The sequence below is a fragment of the Calonectris borealis genome, chromosome 4, assembly GCF_964195595.1.
Source record: "Calonectris borealis chromosome 4, bCalBor7.hap1.2, whole genome shotgun sequence".
In the NCBI taxonomy this organism is placed as follows: Eukaryota; Metazoa; Chordata; class Aves; order Procellariiformes; family Procellariidae; genus Calonectris; species Calonectris borealis.
In genome coordinates, this window is record NC_134315.1 from 19,501,699 (window position 1) to 19,522,763 (window position 21,065).

Genomic DNA, 21,065 nt, shown 5'->3' on the forward strand with positions numbered 1-21,065 from the left:
AGCTCTAAATATCTTGCTTAAAAAAATCCATAACATCAATTTAAGTTTTATTGGTTTTTTGATAATTAAAAAATATATAGATTTTTTTTTTGCTATTTCAGCCTTATGTACTGAAAAGTAATAAAAGTTCTCAAAACTTGGTAGAAATTGTGCATATTTCGATTTGTACCATCCACATTTACTGATAGCTAAGACAGTGAAAAAGTGAAAAGAGAGAGTCAATAAATGTAACTAGAGGGCATTTATAGATTTTCATTAAAAGGGAATTCAGCCTTGTGAAGAATATGTAAAAGTAAAGGCATTTACAGTGATAAGCAAACACTGTGCGGTGTATAATTTTCCTTTGCTTATGGTGGCTCTTTGACAGTAAGAATGTAGCATTTACTTATTCAAAGTAAATAAATAAAACAGACACTTTGAAAATATAAATTCTATATTGAGTAGCCAGTAGGAAGTAGGGGAAGTAAATATCAGAAGTTGTCTCCTTGAGGGAGATAAATCAGACCAGAATCCCATCTCTATCTCATAACCAGGTTATTCTCATAAAATTCTCTAGGTTATCACCTAAAATTACAAAAGAGTAAAACCGAGCAATGAGGTTCTAGTACTCTTCCATTTCATAGTAGATGAGACAATTTCCATTTATGCAAAGTCCCATTCTATATGGGATAACTAATAACCAAACTGCAACGGGAATGAGACCCTTGTGTTCATGAACTGCATCACAACTATTCACCGCAGAGGGAAGTTGAGAGTTCTCTGATCAACTCCCTGCTTACCTGGGTCTAATATTTTTGTTCTCTTTTTAAAAAAGTTAATTATAAACTAGTAAGTTTGCAAAACATATTGTATTAATAACTCAGAGTGTAGTGCTCTTTATCCATCTATTTCTTTGACATCTTTTCATTTGCAGTTACAGTATTTACCTACTTTGATCTTTGTGGATGTAAAGCACTAGCCACGCACATCATCATCAGAAGTGACAATTAGCCTTGAGAAAAGAAGCTCTTCAGGAGACACTGACCTGGGAACACTAGAAGGTTTTTCAGGAACAATGGACCAGCCTTCAGAAGGTGATTCGGAGAGCTCAGACTGCTTAAAGCAGGCAACTAAGAGCTGAAGGCACCTATTACAAATTCTCTTGGCTAGCAAGTTTCTTTTCTTACCTGCCTATTTCTGTTTTTTAAAACTGTATCCAGAACTTGAGGCTTCTCGTATGAAAAAAACAGAAGGGGAAGAGCTTTCCTCTTGTTCATTCTGCCCAGTAGTGGCCTCCTCACCAGTCCTGCAGGATGCACAACCGGGTCAGGTGCTCGCACGTGCATAGCTCCAAATCAACTACAATACATTCCGCTGTCTACAAATGACTTGCTAGTGCTGTTTGAGCAGAAATATTTAATCAAGGAAAACTTCACTGGAGTTCCATATTAAAGATTTCTCTCTACTGCTCACTGGCCCACATCTGAGTAGTTGTTTCAACAGCTGTTTTAATTCAATTTATCTTGTTATATATGAAGACTTAATTGAAAAAATTACTGCTAAGGAATGCCTGAAATTGCTAATATTAGAATTTCTATCATCCCTTTTTCTTTTGCACACTGTCAGCTCAAGCTAATCATTTCACATATTGGTCCATGATCGCTTTCGTACTTCATAATTCTGCACATAACTCTCTTTAACATCAAGACTGATCTTAAGAAAATGGCAGAAAAGCCCCTATGTTTATTACAAGCTATCTCTAGTATGAAGTGCTAGTGATTATGTATCCTCTGAAATGAAGATTCCTCTGCTTCCATCCATGAACAACTCTGTGAAGAGGGACATCACTGCGGAAATGTTGAAATTCCCAGCAGATCGTAGTCTGGGTGACAAAACAGCTTCTGTAGCTGCTAATTTCAGAGCAACCACAAGTAACTTCAGCCTTGTTTCCAGTCATATCCAGTCCTTGTCAAAAACAGTTGTAAATATCACGGGCAACTCCCCGTGTGTCCATGGTTTTGCTCTGTTGAATGGGAAGTCATCAGTAGCCAGGATTATTAAAATGGGATTAGAAGCTGCTTTGACATTTTAGAGGAATCAAATGTTTCAGTAATTTAACTCAGTTATTACAATTTTAGCTGTAATGTTCTACTACCACCACTCTTAGGGCTCCTAAGCAAGGAGATTAGATAGATATCAATAATATAGAAGCATAGAATCCACATTTCACAGGAACATATATGATTACTTCTATGCCATTTCTTTTCCTGTTAGAGGTACTAATTGCTTTAAGAGTATTTCCTAACAAACAGGGTATTCTTATGTAAATATTTTTGATCACTCGTATCCTTCACATTTCTTCTCTGACCCTTATCCCTAATGGTGTAGGTTTCAATGCTTACATTGACGAAGAGGAGTTTATTTTGCTGTTTATTTAATTAATAAGTGATTTAGCTTTTGAAAATCAATCCAGGTTTCCCAAGAAACATTAGGACAAAACCATTTCAACTTAGGAAAGGGCTGATCTCATGATGCTTCAACCACTCTGTCTCCAACAATTTACCCAGAATAACTGACAAACAAGGAAGATATTCACATACAAAACTTCTTCCATATCTTGATCAAGTTCATAGGATCCTTATATATGAAGATCACAATATTTTCAGAAAAGTACTAAAAGAATACTGAAATCTCATAAACCGATATCCTGAATATTGCATAATCTTAATACGCTAACATACTGTATATTTGACTTAGTTCTTGTATCTCATTTTAATTATCAATGACTTTTGGAAAAACTTGCCATACAAGAAATATGATTAATTTTAAATTTATATCTAGGTGTGAACAAACTTTTCTCATTAGGTATCAATACTTTACTCCTTACACCTAATACATTACTGTTTTAAAAAATCAATAAAGTTTATTAAGGAGGACATAACCTAATTCATGAAGAGTTAAATATTTAACCTAGAGACAAAGTCTGTGCAATCCACAACCCATGAGAGTGAATAAATCTGTTCTGCTACTTATCATTTTAGGAGCTGTCATACAATATTAAAAACATCTATTTGAAAATACTTTTATAACAACAGTAAAACCACTCAGCAGTTAAATGCAACTAGGCAAAACCACAGAAAGCATACTGTTACCTAAGTGAGTACAATACATCATAAAATAATATTTAACCTAGAGATGAAGTCTCTGCAACCCACAAGCTGCAAAAGTGGATAAATCTATTCTGCTACTCATCACTTTAAGAGCTGTCATACGATATTAAAAACATCTATTTGAAAATACTTCTCCTACAACAACAACAGAACCACTCAGCAGTTGAAGGCAACTGGGCAAAACCACAGAAAGCATACTGATATCTGAGTGCAGTAGATCAGAAAATAAGTATAAGCAAGTATATACGATTTTTATTCTGAAAATACTTTATTCTTTTCATAAATAATGAAAATAATTGCATACTATTATTATTATATACACAATTGGTATTGAAGAGTCTGAAGAAAGCAGAATATTACTTAAACTTATGATAGTTATGACACTGAAAAGAGGAAAATGAGATTTTGCTATTGATTTACACAAATTGCCCCTGCTTCTTCCAAATTAATGTGGAAGTGGTTCACAAAGTTCAGAATCATGATAAACCAGTGTAGAAAGGAAGATAAGTTAGCTTCAAGCTTTTGTTACCACGACAGGGAATAATTCTGAAACCCAGATTTCTACCAAAGCTTCAGCATGATTTAGAGAGTTCAGATCTAGCATCCTGCTTTGGGTGCACTGTGTTACAGATTATTACTGAATCTGTGGATGATTTCCAGATAGACATAGGATGTGTTTTATAAGCCATAAACTATTCATTTGTATGAAACATGCAGAAAGATTTCATTGGGACATACTAACCTTTGAGGAAAAAAAAAAAGAAGGGATATAACCTATCCAAAACCAGACAACTGCACACGTCCTTATAACAAACAACATTTTCAGAAAACTGCGACCAGCTTCCTCACTGATTTCTGGAAAAGCACATGGATAGTCCGAATACACTTGTAAAATTCATTTTTTCTTAACATTCTACTTAAAAACATCTCTAACTTTTGCACAATTTTATGATGCATGTACTTTTCATTCATGAGGAGAAATGAATACCCTTGATACTTAAGATCATAATAATTTTTTCAACTCCCTAGTAGAAGTGTATAAATCATCTTTTTTTTCTATTGTAATCAATGCAGATCTTTAATTCTCCGGTTGAAGAAAAAAACAGGGAATAAACCTGCGCTGTCCCTGAACTACGAGAAAACAAATTCATAAGCCTGTGCAATTTAGCTAAGCCCCATTTTCATACATCATTGTTTATATCTATTACTTGATTCCCATGTAACATGCCTTTTAACTCATTCACAGCAGTTAAACACCACAGAGGAATGGGGCAGATATGTCTTCCTGTGGTTTCATCCAGCCTGGCATGCTGGAAACCTGTCCTGCACCAGGCAAGAAGAAACTTTAAGACTGCATGCACACACAGACTGCCAGTTTTTTGGCCAGTGAGGTAGACAAAACAGGCAGCTGCATGAGAAACTTATTTCTTACAGAAATCTTCCAACCACTCACAGGCAGCTTCACTATATTTCTAATTGTCTTTCCATTATCAGCTTCCCCAGCCACAAAAACAAGTACAGACAACAATCAAGTGCTAAATTTTGCCAGGGAACCCGACCAGATGTGACAATCAGACTCCACAGAGCACTCACAAACCTGCTGACCAACCTAAAAAGTAAATCCTGCTTTTTTCCGAATCTCTGCAGCCTCTAATGACAGAGAGAACTTTTATCATAACATTTCTCAAATTGATTGATATTTCTATTTACAACTGAACACAAAACAAAAAGAAAAGTAGAATTTCATACATTTGAAGGGAATCTCTCTGTTGTCATTTAAAATCAATATAATGCACTCTAATGGATACATAAATTCTTTATAAAAATGTGCTTGATAACACATTTTTGTGAGTCCCTGCAGGGTTTTCAGATTCTGTAAATCAATACTAGCAAGTCCACACAAGACAGCAACACAGACTCGGAAACAGTTGAGCGAACTTCCTTGTTTAAAATCACTGTGTTTCTTGAAAGGGTTACATAAACAGGATTACTTTAGACCTTTTCATAGGAGCAAATTTTGCTTATATTCTTACTCGTTAACACATGAAACCACAATCTCTCAGTCACCAAAGTTCCCCTTTTCATAGGCATAAGTATATACACTGTACTCAAATGCCAGCTTACAGGAAGATTTGAGAATACAGTATTTCTTCAGTATCTGAGAAACAGACCATTTCAGTCTGGAACCTAATAAAACATTGAATATCATTATGTTATCAACCACGCTACAATCAGTGGTTTTTTGACTAACTTTTCATATGGTAAGAATAACAGCACCTTTAGAAATAAGGTAAAAATAATCAATATCCCACTAGCTTTTACAAATAAAAAGCACATTAAAAATACAATAAGCTTCTTATTTTTCATTTTTACTGCTTTATACACAAACAACATTGCTAAAAGGAAAGGAGGGCTAAGATCTGTCTAAGATAAACAAAGCATCAAGCAATAAAACTTGCACTTGATTGCCCTAAGTGAATGTTCAAGTTGCTTATTTTGCATCTGAGTATTGCAGTTATTCCTCAAGCACATTTGAAAATATTAACAGTAAATTAAATATTCAACAGGTTTTTAAATACTATAAAATATATATCTTGGTATTATAACAATCCCAGTACAGATGATGTCAACATGAAAAGATTACAAGACAATTTTAAATAGATTACAATACAATTTTAAGGCAATATAACTGTATTTGCATGTTAACATCCTGAAATCTGCTTTGACCTCTACTACTTTCAATTCGCAGATTTAAAACAGGAATAAGAGATTCAGATTTTAAGGCATTTATCTCTGTTTAACACCTAAGTCTATACTTGCAGTATTCAGGATACCAGTTTATTTTTCCTGCGAAAGAAAATCACCGCAACTTTAACATCAACAACACACAGCCACTGCTGTGCACGTCACTCTCGAGGTGACTCAGGTAGTGTCTTACATCCAGCTTACAGGTGCCCCTCGCCTCGCCGCGAGAGAATAACCAGAACAGAAAAATGACAAGCCACTGAAAAGCACTCCCTTACCTTCTAAACCTGCTTCAATCAGCCCAAACTGTTCCAACACTTTAACAAAAAGCACAATCACGATCAACACTGCTATCATTTCAAGCCCTTCCAAGTTCATGATGAGTTAGGTCATGGTCTGACCACCGCCACTGAGAAAAGTGCTCTTCTGCCGGGCTTTCTTTGCAAAGCCATCAAACTAGGCGCAGAAGGCTCCTGCGAGGGAAGGGGGCGAGCGGGAGGGGAGCGGCGGGGAATACATCCCGTCTGCCCGAGCAGAGGCCGGGAGAGGCAGGCGGATCAGCCCCGGCCTGCCGGCGTTACCCGGCTCCGCCGCAGCCAGGCGGCCATGCGGGAACCGAGGGGCCGGCCGCCCCGCGCCCCCCGAGGTCACCCGGGAAATGTCCCCGGGAAACGCGCCGTGCCGGCAGCGCCGGCGGCACGTCTGGGCGGGCGCCGCCGCCGCTCCCCGGGCCGCGCGGCGGGAGGCAGCGTCGGTGCGGAGAGCCCGTTGCCTGGGAAACGCGGGGACCGGGACGCGCCCTGGGCCCCGAGGGACAGCCCAGGCCTGGCGGCGACGGGAGGGAAGACGCGCGGAGCGGGATTCGTGACGGAAGCGGTGCCGTTAGGCAGGTGTATTCACAGGCAGGCGGAGGGAGGGCCACCCCCCACCTCACCCAGCTGGGGCTGTCTCTAATCGCGCTGGAGAGGGCATCTGGCAGGGTGGGACTTGCCAACTTCCCAGTTAGTTTCTCCGGGTAAACAACTGCCTGAGTACTGTGAGATACAGGCTGTTGCATGTGGCAAGTAATACATAGCATTTCATACTTGGCAGTGAATTAAGAATCCTTTTTTTTGTAATTAAAACAAAAAACCCAGTATGCTGTCTCAAATTCTTTAAGGCTTATGCGGGCTTATTTGGAAAACAAATTGAAAAGAACAGATTGAGGAGGAGAAGGAAGAGCAAGCTCATTATTTTTGATGGTTTCTCACTTCAGTAATATTTGCTAAACAAAGTATTTTCCATGGAAAATATTAGCGGTGAAATACTTGAATACTAACCACAGGACTGAACTGGTATCTTACACCCGTAACAGCCACTGGCCTATCTACACCAGTTTGCAGTACTGGCATTGTCACATGAAGCGCACAATGCTATTCATGGTTAAAGATTTACTCTTTAAATCCCTTAATAATTTAGCATCTAAGAAGGAATTTACATTAGAAAAACAGCGCCTCTATTGCAGCAAAAATGAGCAGGGGAACAATTACAACAAATTTAATCCTGTCTGGTAGAGTACTGTCCCCCACATGGTTGGAATCAATTACTGCCAAGGCCTCGGTTTTCTTTCTTTCCCTGGATAAGATTAAAAAAAAATCATTGTGCCATGTGAGAACTGGCAGCAACTTCTGAGTCCCCCAGGCATACTTGCATTATGATGGGTGTTATCATTACTGAAAACAGTGGAATGAAGTGGGAGTAAGGGGGCTAACTGATATAATGTAGGTACCTTTTTTCCTACAGTGGATAGATAAGTCCATACAGCGTAATGTTCACATGTCACTATTCTGTGCTTTTTTGCTCGGGATTGGACTCCCTGAAGCTGCCTAGACTTTTTCTCTCAGAAAACCCAAGGTTTATCACTCCATCCTGAATACTGTATTCATTTCATCTCTGCAGGCTGCTTTTCCTTGGGTATCTTTGCCTTCATTTGCTTCAAACTATCTCCTTACATTCTTCTTTTAACTCTCATTTAATCTTTGTTCAAAACAAGGCTAAATACCTTTCCCCTCTAAGCCATTTTATCAATGGCTTTAAGGACAGCAGGTCCAGCTCTTCTGCACTGTGGGACTGAAATGGGCTAATTTATCATCATCAGCAACATAACATCTGCAATCTGTATGCCTTTACCCAAAAGGTTGATACAAGTTGTGTTTGGGTACATGCAACATTGCCACCTGAACTGACATATTCATTTTCATTAATAGCTTTCATTAATATTGGTCTGCTGAAAATGTTAGAATGAAAACACTTGTTTGAAAGACCCAATATTTACTACTTTTGTGACAGTTGCACTTACTCAGAGCTGAGAGCAGAAAACTGGAAAGCAGAGCTTGTGGTGGCGGTGCTGCAAAGAAGGCGGCTGCCGTTACCCCCAGACCTGGACCCCACGGCTGGCGGTGACTAGACAAATACGCAGGTGGGGATCTGCTGTCTGGGATCTGCCTCCTCAAGTACGGGCAAAGTAAACAGTTTTTCCCAGAGGTCTAGGTGTACTGCACCTATGGCTAATTCTGACTCTTCTTCCAAGCCGCAGCAGAGAAAGTGCAGAAGAAAGGAAGGAATTAATATTATTCCAGTTTTACAGATGAAAGCCAAAGCACAGTAAGAATAATAATCTCCAGGGAAGGCTAGGACTTTGCAAGAAAGCTGTGACTAAACTTAGGTTTCTCAAGTGCTGTGAACCAGCCATGAGAATCTCCTTTTTTTTTTTTTTCTCCTTTTGATATACATACAGGTAATCTAATATGCAGTTAAATATACCTTCCCTCATTAGGTCATTGCTTTTTAGCAAAACTTTATAAAACCTTACAAAAGATATTTCTCCTGTAGGAACACAAAATAGCACAAAGCTATCTCTGATCCTCACATTCCTACCTGCTTAAAAACAGAGTTGACTCTATTGACAGCTAGGATTACAAACTGTATAATTATTTTTCCTTCCAAGTACCTTGCAAAAACCAGTTAAGTGGCCTGTTGGTTTCTTCTTTGCCTTCCATTAAAAAAAAGAAAGTGATCTTCATTTACCCGTACAGTTTTATCAAAACAGGACAGGAAGAATGTAGCTAACATAGTTGCAAATATTGAAATCCTATTTTCTCTCTTCTCTAACTACCCAAGACTTAATATATTGTGGAATTAAACTTGGAAAAGGTCTACAAGATAAGTAGGAATGGAGGAAATAAGAATGGGAGGAAAGATATTAATGCATAAATTACCATGCCATATAGATGTTTTTTACACAACAGCACATAGCTGTGTTTTTCTTATGTGTAACTGCAGATAAAAGGTTTCAGGATAGAAAGTGTTATAGATGCTGACTCCTTTTCATCAAAGCATTTTGCAGGTTCTTAGTTTTTATCATGAGAATAGATATATTAAATTGAAGTCACTGGTTATATTTTGAGCTATGGACATATCTAAATGGTCACTTCTCATCCTGTGATGGAGCTCTAAATGACAATACAGTGACTCTATTTACATTACTATGACTAAGATCCTTGCTACCATTAATCTTACTGCTATTGCTTAAAGCTATGTATCATGAAATGTTAATGTTAAAAAAAGACCCAATCAATTTAGACTGAAAATTGATGAGTGGGTCTACAGATGGAGTCCCAGCAATGGTTATATTTCTTCCTTACACTTCCTTTTCTTATGCGCTCATATTCATCTGGATGCCATTAAGCCAGTCTCAGGTTTTCATCATGGCTTCCATGAGGATGATTGCTATCCTCTGATATTCCTCACCACCTAGTGAAATAGTTTATGGGAGCCTGGCCTGCATAAGTCAAAATCAGTTGGATTGTTTAAAAAGTTCAGATTAGTGATCTGAGCTAACCTTCATGACTTTTTGCATAAAGCACACTGGGATGCACACACTCACTGCTGCACTAGCAGATTTTGGGGAAGGCTATCGTTAGCAGGGGAGTAGTTAATGGCAGAGCTAACTGGCAGAGCTGGGTGCAAACAGGACATCTATGCACAGCAAAAGAAAGCTGAAATGGAATAGCACCAGTGGGAGTCCCATATCATACATAAAGTCTGAGAACAGAACCTCTAATAGAAGCTACAATTTCTTGATTTTGACTGAGAACAACCTAAATAATATTTTTACGCATGCATATGAAGAGGGTAAAACTCATGCTGTAAAGCTAGAGCAATCTAATGATTCCTTTAAAAGTGAAGTCCCTGCACTTATTATTACAAAGTTAAATAATATTTTTTCCCATCTTTAATAAGAACAGCTTTGAATAAACATTCCAACATCCAATAAAATAATTAAAATATTTATTCTGTGTAGCTATTTAAAAGAAATTTATATTTTTTAATCTTAAAAGGGGTGAAACCCTCTTTCTTTATAAAGGAGAAAATGGGCCAGAAAATCTTGATGTATCATAAATGCAAATACTTTATTATATCAGCAGCTAACTGCTATTAGACTTTATTCTCCCTTTTTCTCTCTCTTAAATTTCGTACTAACATAAGAAATTAAGAGAATAAAATAAAACATAAATGGAATTTAACAAAAAAAAAGAAAACAGTAAATCTTCTAGCTCATCAAATACTGAGCAAAACCAGCAAAAAGATACAAACTTTTCTCTTTTAGTTTTAATTTAATGCTCTTTCTTAGTACATATTTAATGAATCCAAAATGCTATGATGCATTCAGCCATTATAAATGTTAAATCTTATAACTGCCCACACGTTGTAACTTTCCTCTAGGCATTAAGCCACTGCGGCTTGACTTCCATAGGATTTTTCCCAGATTAAGCACTGGTAAAAAAAGAGTACAGCAATCTGACATCACAGTACCTTATTTCTCCCTTTTCACAACTTTTATCTAAGTTTACATCCCGAACTGTATCCAACATTTTTCACTTGTCACAACTCAAGGAGTTGCCACAGTTCAGACATGATGATGCTTAAGCAGAAGATTACTTCCTAGTCCCACCCAGAAAGCCATACAACTGATATGCATGAAGACTCCCTAAACAGACATTTCAGCCCCATGTCAGCAGGCAGCAATAATTTTATGGGCTGGCATGGAGGTTTTATCTCACCCAAATTGTCTCTGGTCATGGAAGCGGGGCAAGATGTAGTCATGAAGCAGAAGTTCTGGCTCTTCACACTTGGTGTATATTTAGATGGCCATGCATAAATCCTGTGCTTTTACAGAACTGATTAAAATAGAAGAAGTTATGTACTACAATATTCATAAGCAGGCTTTTCAAAGACCCTGACATAAAACATCCTCACCAGCCAGCTGAGACGTAGTCCCAGTTGAAAAGTATATCTGAAGATTTGGTTAATATCATAACATCGCTCTTCAGAAGTTTTGCATTGCTATAAATGTTAGAAGCAGCACAAAATCTGTCAATATGTCAGTTATTCTAAATAGTCTTCTGAATAGTATATGGGTACTCTGGAGCCCTTAAAATGCAATTATATTTCAAGTTTCTCCCTTTCTACACAGTGAAAATATGGCTCCCTGAATCTGGTAGTGTATATTTCTGGAAATCGATGCAGATATCATATTAACTGTGACCATGAACTACATGTCATTAGAAGACAGAAATTTGCTCATCACATGGAAAAACACCATTCTGATAACTCCATCTTTACTGGAGGTCCTTAAACCTCATTAAAAAGAAAAAATCCTCAAAAAAGTTCAATGTCTTAAAAATGTCAGACAGCTATGTTTTAAAACTCTCTGTGGAAACTGAAGCTGAAAAATACTTGGCTGTTGTAATTCCACAGATGAAGCTCAACTGTTCTCATGATTTGTTTATGCGGCTTATTTATTAGCAAGGATTTTTCTCCTAAGAAACTTAATGATTTTTCAAGTGTTTGCACTTGAGGGAACATATTGATCATTTTCCAAACTACAGAGAAAATCCTGTCACATAGAATTTCAAGAGACTTATTAACTGTCATTTGTAAAACTCCTATGCATCTTCAGCAATGAAGAACTAATGCAGCAAGCTTCATTTCAAATTCTGAGATAGTCAAAAGTGTGTCAAGGGATGGTGTTTTATGATATTTGTTTTAATTTGCTCTGAATGACACATGGCCTCCAACAGTTCATGGTCGATGCCTCACAAACTGTGGGATGCCACAGGTGGTACCAGGTCTCCAGCAGCTTATCTCACTATGCCTCGTCAGGCCTGTTGGTACAACATGACCCACACCTCCATTCAGTCAGCATTGTTCAAGAGACTGTTATTCTGCCAAAGTGTAAGTGCGTGAGCTAATGCTTGGAACACAAGTAGTTTCACTGAAATTTTCCTAGCCATGTCAGTCCTGCAGCCCTTTAACCTGGGTATCACCTCTTAACTTATTTCTCCCTTTATGCTCTCAAATCCAGGGTATATCTAATGCATTCAGATTCAATGTTTTTCCCTGTCAGACAACTAAAATTTTATTTTAGACTTCCATGGTTTTGTTTCTCAACTATTGTGACCTTCTCTTTTCTGTCCTTGTCAAGTGCTACCTTGCTCTTCTTTTTATCCACTCAGGTTACTGCTGCAAAGATCATCATTCTGGTTATCTCAGCCCTCCCTTGACATTTCTAATGAATCCACTTCATCATATACAAAATATTTGCCATCACCTTCAAGGCCAGTCCTAACATACTATTGCCACACCTAGTCACTGTTGACTTTTAGAGAATATTGAGCTGTTAACCCGCTCAAGAGATAATACTAGCTTTACTTATTCGTAAGCTAGACTTTATTCATAAGAAATGTTGCTGGCTCTAATACAGCCCCTTAATATTCTGAAATATTACTACATCTGTTCTCCCTGTGCTACAAAGTTTCTGCGACACACAGCATGTGGATGCTGACATTTTTGAATGCATAGCTATGGACAGAGTGAGAATTTCATGACACAAGGTGGTAAAATTTTCATCCAGATAGCAAAGGGAGAAGACACATCATTAATAATTAGAAATAACATTAATAATTAGAAATACACCCTGCTTTTTGCTACATTTTCTGCTGCATGTTATTGGAAAACTGTCAAGCTTCCTGCAGACTTTAGCTGTGAACATTGTATTAAGTTAACTTTATCATAAATATGATTAGGAAACTTATCTACAGCCTCAAAATAAGAGACTGACAGAAGAATTCCTCCAGTTCAGCTGATGCAGCATGTGGATGTTCGCCAGACTCTTCCTCCTCATCCCTTTTTGGTTCATTAGTAGCTCACCACAGACAACAAGAGCCTGTTAACACCAATCAACAGTAAAAAGTCATAGGAAAGCTACATATGCCTATGGAGAACAGCTTGAGAGATTGGAGCAAGACAGCATCTTTCATAGTTCTGCTTAAAAAAACCCGACCAACCACAAAACAAAACAGAAAAAAGCTAGGGAATCTGAAACCAATGTCTACGGAATCTTACAGTCTGACTTAAGCACTAGCATGCTGTTAGGGTGTGTTTCTAGTCCAAAGGGTGAGCTTCTACTTTGCCCAGAAGCTTTTATTGAGACAAATGATAGAACAAAAGAGTGACAAGTTCAATGTCTTTTTTTAGACTGGTTATACCAACATGCATAAAGGAAATAAAGCAAGCTGACAGATATACTCAGTTTCGAACTCTGCCCAATTAACCTCCTTGGAGCACTATGAAGTTTCTTCCAAACAACTTGACATTATCTCTTATTTTTTTTCCTGCAGACCTCTACCATGTATGAACCTGATACAATCAAATCCACGTGCCTAAGCGAAGTTTGTTGTAGGTTCAAACATCAGAGTCTTAGTTTTGGTAGGAGTTTCTGTAGGAGGGTGATGCTAAGCCATCTTATTACAGAAACTCACTGAAGGGTGCATTAGGGTGCCTGAAGAATCAAGGGGGATTGTACCATTTTTCTCATGGTGAAAAAACATCTTACAAATAACTTATACCAACCATATATTCAATAGTAATGTTTAGCTCATTGATACTCAATGATTGTTAATGGCTGTTTTAAAGCAAAGCTTTAGGATACAAGGATAGCTACAAGGATAGATGGCCCTTTTATGTGAACAACTCTACAGAAACAAACACTTGGGTTAGCAGTCTCAGCAGGCAGTCCTAACTAGTTCAGTTGCATATGTGGTCTTTATAGCATAGGTTTGAAGAACATTAGTGCAACAGTCCAGAGAGACATAAAGTAGTGACATTTGCTATTTAAATTAACAGAAGATTTCTGTGCATTGAGCATCAAGACTTGAAGACTTTCAACATTGCTAAACTCAGCAGAACTACTCTTAAATTAATAGGCAGGAAATTCTTCTTGTTATCTAAATTCTCTCTCCCTCTCCTGTCTTTATGCAATATAAATGCCTGTATTACCACTTCCATCATCTATTATTACACTCTTTGGTGTCTGGTGAATATTTTTCTTTATAAAGTGGTCTTTTGCCAAAAATGTGACTTTTTTTCAACAGATTAGTAATTCTATTGGTTCTTTAGTCCTCTTCACTCCATGCTTTTTGAAAACTGCTTTTATTTAGATTCAGATTTGCTGCACTGGAAAGACTAGGTCTTGACTTATACCTTCTCCACTTGGGTCTGGAAGGTGAACATGTTTCTGTGTGAGTTGATAACTTTCCAAAATGGCATGGAAATCTCAGGAGCAAAGATAGACCCAGTGGAGACACAAAGAACAAACAAGACACTGAAATTTGTTTACATATTAATCTTTAAAAGTGTCAAAGGAGTGTTGCTCTTCCATTTTAATATCTTATAAGAATTTCAGTGAGAGGCCAGATAATATTTGCTTTGCTTTTATATTCACTGGCAATATATGATGAAGAGAGCTCCAAATGTTCCAGGGAGTTCAGAAATGTAAAACAATATGAAATATGACATTTCATAAACCTCACTTGTCGAAACAAACAAAAAACAAGTGGGATGGCTGAAAAGCCTCACTACAGTTAGGTATTTCTTTATTTTGTATTTCCTATTGCTTTCTCGGAATATCTCAGCAGTTTTTTGATTGATGTTCAATCCCCATATTGTCTCCCACCAGGAAAATGACATTAGGATCTGTGCAAATTTGTTACTTCATTGTGGATAAACTAGACCAATAGGCAACCATAGCTCTGTTTTGTGCAATTTACATGAGAAAGTAGTGATAAGGGGTAGATGACTGTGAGAATGTGTCTGTTCCTCAGGAATAAAAAAGAACAAAGAATGAAAACACTAAACCAGAGTTACAGTAATTAAAAGGGAGACCGATAAAAGAAGACAGCAGGCACGGATAGATATGGTATGGTCACTCCAGGGCTCTGAACGGCCCAGGTCTGCCATGTTTAAAGTACAGATTGTCATGAAACAAAGAAAGATCAAGCTTTTTCCATGAGACTTTGCTACCAATATTAGCACCGCTAGCTTTACAGTGTGTAAGAGAGCCCATATTTCCTTGTCGTCTGTTGAAAACATAAAAGGGCCTACTCAAGTAGCAAGGTTGAGCACTGTAAGGACAGGCATCAGAGGATGCATGCGGTGCATGATGGCCCCGTAAAACTCTTTCACCCTTTCACCTACTTTCACAGCTGTCTGTCAGTTTACATGACAGAGAAAGATTAATTTCCACAGGCTGTCAGGTGATTAAAACATTCTGCAGAATAAAATAACCAAAAAACATTGAATGTTTCCCTTCACATGGAAGGACTTAAAAATATATTTGAAGCAAGTAGATTGTGTCTGTGCTCTCTCTCTGGAAAAGTACTAATGCTGAAATTGTGCTAGATAGGTTAAAAAGAAAGTAATTTAAAGAGCTCCAGACCAATATTTCAAGATCGCCCGCAAAAACAGTAAAGTCTAAAACTGAACAGAGCTAAAGAAAGAGCAGTATGGAAGAAGGAAAAGAGATTCTGAAACACTTTCTTTTCCCCAAGCTGGGAACCAGATAGGGTTCAAATGGCATCCTAAGGCTGCTACCTAGAAATTAATTTTAGAATGTAATTTAGATTCAGCCATGAATATAGCCTTATCAGAGGACAGGAGAACTGTGAAATTAAATATATACATACCTATATACAAAACATGGGAGTGGCTGGAGGTAACAGTGATTCACCTCTTACATTCTTCTTTAGCATTATCAGTGTGCTTCAAATGCAAAATTCCTCCTTCATAAATTCAGCCGTTCTTTGGGTTTTCTTCCCTCTGAGGAATATCCCTCTGATGCATTTGCAGTGTTTTGCATCAGAAGAGAAAACTTGAGCTCCATATTCAAAGCAAACAGCAGAGTCTGGCAGACGGAGCCCACGGGAGCAGAGGTCGTGGCCAGTAGAGAGCTCTTCCACAGAAATAAAATGCATCATTACATTTGCATTACATAATGCATCATGTATTGGGTTAAATCTACTATTAAGCAAAAAAGCTACACCCTCGGCTTTCTTTTGTAGCATTTTATGCTGTGCTTGCTAGAGTCTTACTTAACTAATGTGTTGTAAGACCACCTTGTAAAGACACAATGTAAATGGATCTGTGAAAAAACGTGATAGAAGTTTGGATGATGGCTGGAGCAGTCCATCACTTCTTTTCCATCTTGCTGCATATGAGGAAGGCAGCCCATAGGAAGATGGCAAGATGAGTTTGCTTCTGTTTCCCGATCCACCTTCTCCACAATGTAGGCTGCACTGCTTCCTCAGTGAAAGGACCCTGCAGAGCTGAGCTGTGGTACACATCCATCCAAACCCTACAGAGGATCCCCACAGTATCCCATTGCATGACTTCCACCTCCCAGCAATAGAACCAGGCTCACAGGATTTTTCCCATGGTTATACCTCTAGAAACCCTACAAACCTAAAGCCATGACTTTTTCATGCCCGTTTTGCAATCTGCCTGCCATAGCCTGTGGGCTTGACTATTTCCATGCTGGCAGAGTTTTGTGTGACTTTATTTTTGAAGAAGAATTTTCATCTTGTTGCTTGCAGCACTTTTCATTTCAGTATAATTTTTCTTCATCTTCTCTGGCTGTTTTGTATCTTTGCACCATTTCCTGCTGACATTGCCAATCACTAACAGCATGTGTCGTTCTATAGCTTCGTCTTTTAGATGAAGTTCTCATTGTTCTCCTTTGTCCCCGGCACTAATCACTTGAAATATGAACATCAAATTACAAGGATAAAGTTTGCCTCTGCTTTTTCTAGGTTTTATTCTGAACTGTTATTGCAGTAGAGACTGCCTTGCAGTTGAGCCACAGATTACTGTATTTTGACAATTTAGTTGTGTGTCAAGTGACAGTGATCGCAGACCAGTTCTTTATCCATGTCACACATTAACCATCTCTTCCTACCTGGTATCTCACTGTCAGAGTGAAATATCAGTGTAATCTTTTCTACACTGCCAAGCAATGGATGGATCTGAAATACTGGTACAGTAAGACAAAGCATCCTCTTTAATTTATCAAAATACAGAAACATACATTCAATCCTCAGTGAATAACATATTGGCATGAACTGCATGTGATGTTCTACCCATTCAATATTGGGATTCTGTTCTACTTTCTACGCTCAACTATGGCTGCGTGTACCATCTTCGATATATTAACAATGACACCCTAACAAACATCATCTTTGCTATGGCTTTCCACCATGATCTTTTTGATAGTTCTGTCATTTCTATGTAAGGAGTTTCTCCATATTTTCAAAAAACATACATGGAGATATAATATGCTGGTTTTGACTACAGGAAGAACTGAACTTCCGTCAGATGTTTTTTCACAGATCCATTTACATTGTATCCTTGCTAGGTGGTCTTACGACGTGTTAGTTAAGTAAGACTCTAGCAAGCACAGGATAAAATGCTACAAAAGAAAGCCGAGGACGTAGTTTTTTTGCTTAATAGTAGATTTAACCCAACTGCTAGACCCTGTAAAAATAACGGAGTGCCTTGTTCTGATATATGTAGGGAAAATGCCAAAGAACTATTTGATGCAATATTCAGAGAGTACCCAGAATGACTTTATGCTATAGTCTCTATGACTAGTAAGCTGTGAATCATAGGTACAAATGTCTGTGGAGTCTAGGAGTATGATGATACGCTTCTAAGCTAAATATTTGTGTGCCAGCTCTAACAATATTAAGTTTGTGATGTCAATAATGCTGATCCTTCTTCTCAATGAGGTTACTTAATGTGCTTAGTAGTTGCTTAGTAATAGTGGCTTTGAAAAGTCATCAATATTAGGCATTTCACAGCTTCTCATTTAAAAAAAAATAAAATCAGGTGGACAGTAAAAGAACCAAACATTTGGCATATTACAACCTGATACTTAAATAGGTATGAGAGCTTTTGAGATATTCCTATAATCAAAGAAGTTCTGCAGGCAGGGAAGGTTAGCAGACTGTCTGGGGTTTTTTTCTTTTCATATGAGGACAATTTTCAATGATCCAGAATAAATTCAGAGACAATTTGAAAAACTGCACAATTTGCAGGGAGTCATTCCTCATTCTGATGACTTACATCAGTGAAACTTGTTCTGTGCATGAAGCTTTCAAATCTGTCCTATTCCCAAATCACTACTCCATATTGTTGCAAAAGTAGAAGTGCCAAGTTAAAAATGTAATATAATAATTATCTGAAACCAGAGCAATATTTTAGTGATCGCCACCAGAGATGCACCTAGCTCTGCTGAGAGTTAAATACATATAGACCTTACACTTCAAGTTTCAAAAATGGGATCACTGAAGTTGAATGAACCCTTAGAAAACATGGCCTATGCAACACAATAATAACAAAACAAAAATATTCCTCTGGGAAAGAAGACTTAAAATATAGCCGGCAAAAAGTAGTTCTGAGAGAAGCATCAACTAAAAATATTTTTCAAAGAATTCTGCAGACTCAGAATTATAAACTTGTAGAATTTTAAGGGCTCTCAGGAATCCACCTAGTCCAGAGTCTTGCATTGTACTTTACTGACAGACATTTATAAAAACATAAAAAGAATTAGAGCCGAGCCCTGCACCCCAAGAACTCTAGTACTTTATCACTCTCTAGAAGTTGACCCTGACCCCAACCCAGTGTTTCCCCCAATCTCTTTTGCTGCTATTTGAGCCCATTTATTCTTGTCTTATTCATACATCTCTGTAAATCTGCCCTTCACAGAAGCAGATCTGATCTAAAAAATTTAAACTGAAGCTACTAGAATTCTCTGAAGCAGTCACTTAATTGTCATATGTCCTTTCATATATCCTACTTACGATGCTCTGGTGCATTTTTTTTAATCAGAAAACTGAATATCTAAAATGTTCCGGCTATTTTTAAAACAGTTTTGCAAAAAAGGGAAAAAAAATAGTTTTGGGAAATGCGTTTTTTCCTAATATACAAATGTAGAAAATTCAGAATCATCCAGAATAAATTCTAAATTATTCCACAGCTGTGGAAAACAACTCTCATTAAAACTGACTACTGACTACTTTGCTTTCACATTATACTCTTTCCTCTATTTTTCCTCATTTCAGTTAAAAGCTTCCCTAGGCATTGACTGTGTTGTTGTATACATTCAGAAAATCACCCCAGGTGTATCATAAACTAAATGATAAATGTTAATAAAATGAAGCAAAGCATCTAAGCTTTCTGTTTAAGTGGAACATGACTGAACTGAAAAGTCTGGTGGGAACATGCTTTCTATTTCATTTGGAAACCACTGAATACCATTATTTCTATAAGCTCATTTGGCCCCTCAAATGCACATCAGCTGCAGCCAGCAAAATTATCTGAGGTATACAGTGTTTAATGAAGGTCAGCATGTATCCCTGACTCATATGAATACGTACTATGATCATGTTCACTAAAAAAAAACCAGCACATGGAGACTCGCAGTCTGTTTGTCCATTGCACTGGAAAAGAAAGTCCTCCCACAAATACAAAGAATGTCTGTGCACAATGATTTTGCATTTTGAGCACTGCATTAAGTGAAAGATAAATTAAATTAGGGGTAGTCATAGAGTTCCTGACTTGCTAAAACAATTATATATCTTGTATACATTATTTATTCAAGAAAAGCCAGTGTCTGCTGTAAGATATAAATTTAGCATTGATATAGTAGTTTTGGCTGGAGAGACCACTTAATATGTAATATGTGTTTAAGCCAGGACCTATTTTAGGGAATTTTGATCAGATGAACTCTTTCGGAGGAATTCAGTATCCCAGCAGAGAAACCGCTTTGTACTGAGGGAGCTGCTGCCAAATATTCAACATATAAATTATTCTACTCTTGAATGTGTTGATCTCTCGGCAGACATGAGCCCTAAATAACTGTCTCATTGCATGTTAACAGTTTATGTGGCTGGATTTCAATTCTATGTAATTTACTGAACACTAGAGAGCTTTATTATAAGGTTCAGGATAAATTAAATGAAAATCAAGTACAAATGAAGTATGGGTCATCCACGAGCAGAATTCAAAGAGATGCTGGAAAGCAGAATAGCATCTGTTACACCATCCAAAAAGACAGATGGATTTCCAGTGCATCTGTTTTCAGAAAATAAAATGGTTTGACTGAGGTTGGACCATGTCTTGTTAGAGAAGAAGAAAGATGCCCAAAGTAATTAGGCTAAGAATCATGGGGACGCACTTTTGCCTCTGCTTTAGTGTAGACCCAATCCCATTTTGAGCACAGAGAAAGAATTACATGAGATTTCACAGATCAGGGGAATAATATGTGAGATAATGTCTCTCTTTCTTCTCCCAATTGAAGGAGCTCAGCTAAAAACAAACAAACAAAGAAACAAACAAGCAAAACCCCTATGCAAACTGTAACACAATCTGTGAGCAACAAGACCTACATAAACCAGTGGTCCCAAAGGTACTGGACTTAATTTGCTATTGGTTTGTAGTATACGGTCCTTTCCAAAAGTACAAAATGGGTGCAAAATTTTACCAGTTTAAAATGATAAATGACATTTATTTATGACTGGAGTACTAAATGGCATGCTGGCATGCTCATATTTAATATTTAATACAAGCAGGCCAGCATGAGAAAGCAGGTGATGAGGGTCAGCTGAAAACTGCAAAGACTTCTCTCTTTTTGAAGTTGATGCTTATAGTTTTAACCTCATGATTTATGTTTGACTTTACTAACTGAAAATGAAAGGGAAAAGACAGAATGAGGTATTCTGTACTTTTTCTCTCCAG

At 37.6% G+C, this 21,065-nt stretch overlaps 1 protein-coding gene across 5 annotated transcripts in view; it reads right to left on the reverse strand.

Moving 5' to 3' along the window:
* Positions 1-21,065, reverse strand: part of KCNIP4 (potassium voltage-gated channel interacting protein 4) — a 472,927-nt gene that overhangs the window by 227,926 nt on the left and 223,936 nt on the right. Inside the window, exon 1 of one of the 5 annotated variants that reach the window (XM_075148843.1) lies at positions 6,173-6,592. The exons of the other annotated variants lie outside the window; for them this stretch is intronic. Within the exon in view, the coding sequence (XP_075004944.1) occupies positions 6,173-6,272 (100 nt within the window). The 5' untranslated portion in view covers positions 6,273-6,592. Of the gene's footprint in view, positions 1-6,172; positions 6,593-21,065 lie in introns of those variants that run through there. 5 annotated transcript variants of the gene reach the window in all.